Source organism: Pieris brassicae, chromosome 5 (assembly GCF_905147105.1).
Source record: "Pieris brassicae chromosome 5, ilPieBrab1.1, whole genome shotgun sequence".
Lineage (NCBI taxonomy): Eukaryota > Metazoa > Arthropoda > Insecta > Lepidoptera > Pieridae > Pieris > Pieris brassicae.
Window position 1 is genome coordinate 12,016,270 of NC_059669.1, and position 8,611 is coordinate 12,024,880.

The window sequence follows — 8,611 nt, forward strand, 5'->3', positions numbered from 1 at the left end:
AAATACAATAAATGTAATAATTCACATCTGTAATAAATAAATAAATCTTTATAGTACAATAAATCTTCTGAAAAAAAACACAATTTATTAACGATAATATATGTACAATTTTAATTTATAGTTTTTTATATAATTTTATAGCTAATATAAAACTTATAAATATTGTTAAATATTATAGCAAGATGGTGCAAGTAAGAATTGAATAGTGCACATCTATCATGTATTTATTTTTATTTTGCCGTCCAAGAATTTACCAACCTTTGTTCTATATAATATATACATATAATTCTAAATAGTCTGTCGGAAGCACAGACTAACTAAAGAACATGGTTCTACTTTGTAATGTCTGTAGCTGTGTTACTATCTAGTCATAACTCAGAAATGACATATTATACTTTAATTTAATGTAGATTCAATTCAAAATTTAGATTTCTTTCATAGTATCGTCTCTTCAAAACTCTGTTTTTAAAATTGTTAATTTTCTATCGTTTAAAAACGTTAAATAACTGAAACCAACTTAAACCGTGTGTTTTCTGAGTTGTTTGTTTAATATAGGCACTTGGTGCTTTGAGAATATATTTAAGAAATCAGAATTCCCTTTAATAATCACTTCATAGTAACATTTACAGTGTTGAATAATAATAAAAAATATATTCGTACTAAATTAATTTAGGAGTTTACTGTGTGGAAGCTATTCCTGATCTAATCGTGAATATGGCCAAAGAAGAAGATGACGATAATTTACCAGATAAAGATGCGGCGAAAGAATTCTACGCTAAATACGAACCGAAGGAAATAATAGGACGGTACGTCTCGTCTAACTAGTGATCTTTGTTATTTATAGTTTCTTCAGTTTGTGACACGATTTAAAGATTGAGTGTCGTTGCCAATTTTTAAGACATGCATTTCTACTTTTAAAATATATGACATCCTAGATTTGGCTAAGTCTTAATTTTGACCTTGAGGCAGTTTACTTAAGTTACCCTACTTAGCTGGTTAATTGGGTACTACTAGTATAATTTTATGTTAAAAATACATTTAAGGCGTATAATGCAATACATTGCTACTGTATTGTGGTACAGCTCTAAAAAATCTTTATAGCTTTTAAGAAAGTAAATACACTAAAAATATTTTACTTGTAGAGGTATCAGCTCAACCGTAAGGAGATGTATAGAAAAAGAGACTGGTCATGAGTTTGCTGCTAAGATCATAGATCTCAGTCAAGAGTCCCAAGATGGTGTGGACACTCACACCATGAGGGATGCCACTAGGCAAGAGATTAACATACTAAGGGTTGTTGCCGGACATCCTTATATTAGTGAGTGAGTTGTAATTAGATGACAACTAGTTTCTAACAATAAACACATTCTGTGCTTTTTCTGATTTCATAGAATTGAATCCAACTTTTTTTCTTAATGCATTCATTTATGATAATAACTTTAAAGTTATCTCCATTATTTTTCCAATTATTACAATAAAAAGTATTTGTATTGTTTGGTAACTATATAGGTATATAACAATTATTAATATACAGTGTCAACTCCATGTAACAGGCCTTGATTTAATGACGAACTCCCTAAAGCATCAAAAGTCGATTTGGTTGGTTTAGATTGTTGTCCATACAATGATACACTCTAAATAGCATTACACCCACTCTTGATATCACCAACAATTAAGTAATAAAGTACTTGAAAAGTTGCTAAGATTAGTAAGAACTCTGGTGTTGTGTACATTCTTTTTCTCTTTCAAACCTGCAATAATTTTTTAAGATGCATTCTTTTGTTTAAATATTGGGATATCTACACTTGTAGACTTATTGACCATGACTGATAAGTAGGAGTCTCATTGATTATATATTACATAATTTATCTATACATTTTTAATTAATTAGGAAGCTTAATTAATTTAAGAATATACACAACTGATATGTTTCCTCAGTGGTCTTGTTTGATTGATCCAAATTGGCTTAACGTCACTGTATATAATTGGATTATTAATAATAGTCATGTTTGTTAAGATAAATTTTCTTACAATCTACTTATAACATTTGTTGATTTTCTATATTATTCTTATGATTTAATTTGTAATCTAGGTTACAAAATCTAGTCTTTAGCATATCAGTTATTCAGTTGTTGTTGTTGTTCATCAATAAGCAGGTTACTTGTTTATGGATTTATAAAGGTGGTCTATTTCAGATCCAGCCTGCTTGCAGTTAAAACTCATAAATTTGTATTTTATTTCTCTGTCAGAAAAATAGAAGAAGTTTACAAAGACATCTTATTTGTAATCTAACACAGTTTACCAACTAGTAGACAACAATTTTGAAAATTAATGTCAGAACATTGATTTTCAGTTGAACTGCAAGATGTATTTGAATCGGAAACTTTTATTTTCCTTGTGTTTGAGTTGTGCAAAAATGGTGAGCTGTTTGACTACCTAACTTCAGTGGTTACTCTGTCTGAGAAGAAAACAAGATACATTATGAGGTTGGTACAAATATAGTATCTAAAGTTATTATAATGATGCTATGCTAACCTTAGCATCTAGCAGTATGCAACAAACTTTACAATCTATTGTTCTGCCTATGAAATATACATTAAAAAATTCATAAAAAATTAATTGTTCCATTACGTAGGAGTGTTGACCACAAACAATGTGACCTGAGATTTGATTTTTCTATATAGATCATATATTAAGCAATCATTAATAACATGACAGTGTTGTTCCTTTAACCAACAATCTAATTAAAAGATTAATTCACCTGCAGCTTTGCTTTCATAGGTAACAGAGATTTTACCCAGTAATATAATTTTCTTATAAAAATTTATTAGTGAGTTATTTGATTTACCATTAAAACAAATGTTTAAATTTATATTAATCTTATGATGCAAAGTCGAGTTAGTTTGATAGCCAGAATTAATAAAGAATCGTTATCTCTATAAAGTCACATTTATACACGTTTTGCGCATACCCTCGACATTTTACGTCAGCATTGTAATACTAAAAACAAATTTAGATAAGTGCCTTGCGTTGGTCACTCTCCGATCTCCTATGAGTCTTTACAACTCATGTACTCCTAGTACTTAAAAGCTGAAAATCTCATTGTGGCTTTTGCAAAGTTGTTCCTTGGTTGGTTTGGTAGAGTGCATTTGCGTCGTTTCATTCCTAGCTTAAAAATGTTTATTGAACATGGAGATTTTTATTACGTTAGTACATGTTTCTATATACTAGAGAATGTAAAATAATGTTATGCAAAGGACGTTTTTATGTTATATAAGTGAGACAAATTTAGTAATTTGTTGTTGTTGTCCTTGTTACTAAACAATTTGTAATCATTTGCCGCGCCCACCTTATTTAATTATGTTGCCAATTGTATGCTTTAAAGTAACTCATTTACCGTCCATTAAGAAATTGAGTAGATAGCGCTCGACCCTCTTCACTGGCAATATCTATAAAAGAACTTGGCAATATATAAATTTCAGACAAGTATTGGAGGGAGTGCGATACATTCACAGCAGGAACATCGTCCACCGAGATCTGAAGCCGGAGAACATTCTGCTGGACGACCAGCTCAACGTGAAGATTACCGATTTCGGGTTTGCAAAGGTGCTTAAGAATGGGGAAAAGCTGTTCGGTAATTCTTTCAATTTCAATATCAAATCATTTGCGATTAAAATATTAAAACGTTATTATTAAGTTCTTAGATCACGTAAGACAAAAGATCAATTGACAGTCTTGTAGTCGAGTAATTCTCTCGAGGGGATTCAGTAACGAGTTTTGCATTTCAATGAGTAAATAATGATCGTAACGATAATAAATTAATAAAATAAATCAAAAACAACAAATGTTAGGTTTCTAAAGTATCTCCGAACCGAAATTGCTATATGACATGGAATAATTGCAGAGTTGTGCGGCACCCCGGGCTATCTGGCCCCGGAGACGCTGAAGGCGAACATGTTCGAGGACGCGCCGGGCTACGGCAAGGAAGTTGACACGTTAGATTATTTTTGTTGTTTTATAATTCACAAATATCCTTTATTCGTTGAATACTAATTATGATGACCATTTATTTCAGATGGGCGTGCGGCGTCATTATGTTCACATTGTAAGTTTTTATCACTTTAAGTTTGTAAAAATATATATAATAATGGTAATAATTTATATAATTAGTTATTAATATACTTTTTCACATCCAACGTAGTGACAGTCTTTAGTTTGATCGAATACGGCGCCCGTTAAGTCCCACTAAATAAATACATATAATTTGTACCATTTGGCACATATATTTCTATATAAATAATTGTACGTCCAGGCTGGTGGGCTGTCCGCCGTTCTGGCACCGCAAGCAGATGGTGATGCTGCGAAACATCATGGAGGGCCGATACTCCTTCACCAGCCCCGAGTGGCTCGACATATCCGGTCAGTTCCTTCAAAACGCCCACTCCAGAGTCTAGAGATGTATTGTGTATATATTTAAGTAAATTAATGGAGGATCGCGTGAATTCCAGAGGATCCCAAGGATCTCATAAGGCGGTTTCTGGTGGTGGAGCCCGGTGAGAGGATCGACATAAACGATGCGCTGGAGCATCAGTTCTTCCACACAAAGGTAACGTCTCCATGTCTCGCATCCCGGGACTCCGATATTGAATACTTTTCCCGCTATTTATATTTTGTCGAGTTCAAAGATCACTCATTTTATCTATAATTGTTTAGCATGGCTCTATTATTTCTGTTCACGTGTACGTACATACATCGATACCACGTATGTCGGCGCCCGTTCGCTTACGAGTTAACTAGCTTTTTCTTTTTCATAAAACTCGTATGTCGCGTGTCGGTCGGACTTGACCTACTCGCTCCGCCGACACGCGAGATACTCTGCGTCCCGACATCGCAAGCATGTCGCGAGTGTGTCTGTCGGCAGTTGTGGGACCAGGACGTGACGCCGCTGAAGAAGACCTTCTCCACCGCCGGCGGACGGATGTCGCGCATCGACCAGATCGCTATGGTAATGCCGCTCGCTTTGCTTCCCCCGTGCCGTAGACTAGATTGCACGATTTTGTCCGCGTAGTACTTTTCTTTTTGCCGTTTACTAGTTCATATTCTAACTTTACACGCCTAAACCTAACTAAACCTCTTGCGACGTTCCTAATAATTGGCGGAGGAATCGACCGACGACTCGAGATGCGTAAGTTAACCGAAGCGTCACCCGGCAGGCGATAAAGTCGAGCGGGTTCAACGCCCGCGCGCGTCTCCGGCTGGCGTTGGTGACGGTCCGCGCCGCGGTGAGACTCCGGCGCCTGCCCCACACCTCGGCGAGGGCCATCCCGCTGCACGAGGCCCTCACGGACCCCTACACGCTCAGGATGCTCCGCAAGGTCAGTAGAGTGACGAACCCGTGGCGATGAATATCTTCAGTGAAATGTCTGTAAAGTATTTCCTTAATGACAACATTTGCGTCCAAAAAAGTCAACTTTCGTGATCCACAATTCGCCGAGCCTTTGTTGCGTTTGCTCATGGATTAACATTCTCTGAAAGTACAGGGAGCTTGATGTCGAGTATTTTGTGTGACAGTATGACTGCATTATAAGGGTTTTTTTTATATAAGGGAGCAAACGGGCAGAAAATTCACCAGACGCAGACCGTGGACGCGCACATTGCCAGAAAACTCGCGACTGCCTTGCCGGCTTTTTAAGATTTGGTATACTCTTTACCCGAAGGGCCGTTATTTCGTTTTGGTTCGGAAATATTTTAGTTACCAGCCAGGTTTCACGTAGCGGTGTGCGGCAAAACTTGCCTACCGATTGTTTAAAATAGCATGTCTTGTTTATTAACAATTTGGTGACAATAGATTTGTAGTAATAACTTTTCAAATGTAAATTATAATATTTATCTAGGTGATCGACGGTTGTGCATTCCGCGTGTACGGGCACTGGGTTAAAAAAGGCGAGGGCCAAAACCGAGCTGCCCTCTTCGAGAACACGCCGAAGACGGAATTAAAGAGCTTGTACGTGAGCAATCTCAGCCGATAGTCACGCCGCGCGCCAGACGAACCGCTCCATGTCTCTGCTGCCCTGGTGCAAACGGTGAGATTAATAGTGACATAACGCTAATTAAGCGTGTTTGTTGAGTGGCGTGTATAAATGCTTGCTTGCTTGTAAGAATGAATTTTATTTTTATTGACTTCATTTGTCTGGTCCCAATTTGATCACAGTACTGAATTTGAGTTATTTTTTTCATTTTCATTAATACGCAAATCTAATTTTTGTAACGAGTGAAATTGTGTTACTGAGTTTTGTTATTTAATAATTAAAAAAAAATCATTCAGTAAAATTTTATAATTGATCGGTCCTAAGTCAATTTAAAACAACTTGACTATCGTGACGTACGTGATGTTAACCTTCTCGCCACTTCTTCACACCTGGTAAAATACATAAGATGTTATGAAAGACTTGGAAAAGATTCCAGAAGTTACCTACCGAGCTCTCGATAGTTTTCCCTAAAGCAAGCAAACATAACTTTTTTTTATCTGGAAAGTGAAATAGATCCTTTTGTTTTAGAGGAGCCGAAGTACCAGGGCGACAGGGGTTAAAAGATGTCGTTCGTACGAGTTTGAAATGTGTGCGTGTGATGTAAGTCGGTTGTAGTGCGTATGATTGTCATACTACGATTACAGAATGAATAGATGTAGAAGCTAGAAGGCCAATCGGTCATTTTGTTTTGACAATTGACACATTGACATTCCTTTTCTGACATTCTGGATCTATTTATTCTGAAGTAGATGTCGAAATCTATTTCTGCACTTTAATATTATAGACTCGGAAGTAGTTAGTTTGTAACGTTGGCAATAAATCCATATTTGTGATCAAAGTTTTTAGGTAGAATGTTTCATTGTCCCTGTAAGAACTAAACAGTTCACTTAAGCATTACACTTGCGCTTCTAGTTTCATTAAATATTCATCATATATTTACATATTTAGTATGTTTATATTATATTTTAATTGCGATCATTGTTTTGAAATATATTATTTTTGTAACTCATTCTCGACAAAATAAGTGATTTTATTCGTTTCATACTGTATTTATGTGAATATTAAACAGTTTGTTAGTACATAATGAATTTCAAATCTCGTCCTTTTATATAAATTTATATAGAAGTCTATCTATATCTAAGCATCGTTATATAAGTTTACGCTTAAACTATAATTACCAAACTGATATTGTTTTTTATGTATTTAAATATACAAATATAAAGACATATAAAATTTTGACTTGATAATTTTATCATACCTGTATTGAATTAAAATGTCGAAGCAAGGAAAGAAACTATAATAATATAAAAGTCTACATTTCTTTAATAAATCAATATTTTAATTTTGAATTAGCATAAGTGTATGTGGCTATGTTAGCCAAAATTCGTAGCTAATTTTAAATTATCAATTACATAAGTGATCATTCATATATGATAGATTTTAGAATCTTAAGTTTATTTTAACCATATTTAATAATTTTTTTGTTTTCAATAATATATAATAATTACTATTTTACCAATTCATACATCGCAGTACCCAGCTTAACAATTATTCAATTTATAGAGATCTTTTCATGAAATAATGGATGAGAAGAAACACTATTTAGATATTTATTGTCTCACAGCTCTACTGTTTCGTACCATTTGTAGTGTTTAAAAGATTATCTACGTTTTTACTGAATAAATTATATATGTATATGTGTGTTTCATTGTGTTTACGTTTACACGTAGTTGTGATCGTGAGACTTCTACTCATTCCAGAGGTTTAACAGACAAAATTTTCAACAAGGGCAATAAATATTTCTAGGATAAAGAAACTACAACTTTTCATCGCCATTCATTAGTGGAATGCTTTTCAAGTGACTGATTACCTGTATTTCTACGTTTTACCTTTTAAGAAAAAAAATCTCGTTTTATATAAATTAAATTCTTACTAGAATCGTATAAGAATTATTTATGCAACTGTAAAGTTGACATCTCTTCTATGAAGGTGTCTATCGCTGATCTGTTCGCTAGTAATTTCGGTATCGTTATGATGTAAACACAGCACGTGCCGCTCGAAATACGGCATCTTGGCCGTGATTCAATAATGTAACAATCCTCAAAAGCCACGAACAGTTAGTTGTGGGCCTTCCAATTGCGAAAACAAAGACATTTACGGCCGAGTGAAAGGCGCGATTGTGGAGCGAAGCTACATAGACAAACACCCCGCGTTAGCCGCCAGCGGCGAGTGCATTCGATGGCTGCATCGACATCGATCGCACACCCTCCGCGGGGCGCCGCGTGCCTGTCTATTGGTCCGCGGCGACGGCCACGTGACGGCGGCGGCGAGACGCCATTGGGCGGCGGCGCGGCGGCCACGTGAGCGGCGCGCGGCGCGCGTGGCCAGTCGCGGCGTGACACCGGGCGCGCTCGAACCGCGCGGCCCGCCGTCCGACATGAGCCGCCTCGAGACCCTGCTGGAGGCGGCGCGCTTCATCGAGCTGCAGGAGCTTCGCCTGCAGGCCGGTAAGTGCGCCACCGTTCCGCACCTGGACGGAGGATCGCCAGAAACCGCCCGGATTCCACAGCTCCGGAGTTAGT

At 36.3% G+C, this 8,611-nt stretch overlaps 1 protein-coding gene across 2 annotated transcripts; it reads left to right on the forward strand.

Moving 5' to 3' along the window:
* The first annotated feature begins 412 nt into the window (after positions 1–412).
* On the forward strand, positions 413–7,724 carry LOC123709933 (phosphorylase b kinase gamma catalytic chain, liver/testis isoform). Of its 2 annotated transcripts, XM_045661556.1 has the most exons (12): positions 413–806; positions 1,143–1,318; positions 2,354–2,486; positions 3,483–3,634; positions 3,905–3,995; positions 4,076–4,105; positions 4,313–4,419; positions 4,509–4,606; positions 4,922–5,005; positions 5,214–5,375; positions 5,895–6,083; positions 6,558–7,724. In XM_045661556.1, the coding sequence occupies exons 1-11, from the start codon at positions 715–717 to the stop codon at positions 6,027–6,029; spliced, it is 1,260 nt and encodes a 419-aa protein (XP_045517512.1). In that variant the 5' UTR covers positions 413–714; the 3' UTR covers positions 6,030–6,083; positions 6,558–7,724. The 2 variants fall into 2 exon arrangements, with proteins under 2 accessions (XP_045517512.1, XP_045517513.1); XM_045661557.1 differs by lacking the exon at positions 4,922–5,005.
* The last annotated feature ends 887 nt before the right edge of the window (positions 7,725–8,611 follow it).

Coding starts and splice junctions, on each gene's coding strand:
- LOC123709933 (XM_045661556.1), top strand. CDS start 715: ATGGCCAAAGAAGAAGATGACGATAATTTACCAGATAAAGATGCGGCG. Junction 1,319..2,353: donor TGCCGGACATCCTTATATTA/GTGAGTGAGTTG, acceptor ATTGATTTTCAG/TTGAACTGCAAGATGTATTT. Junction 5,376..5,894: donor CGCTCAGGATGCTCCGCAAG/GTCAGTAGAGTG, acceptor ATATTTATCTAG/GTGATCGACGGTTGTGCATT.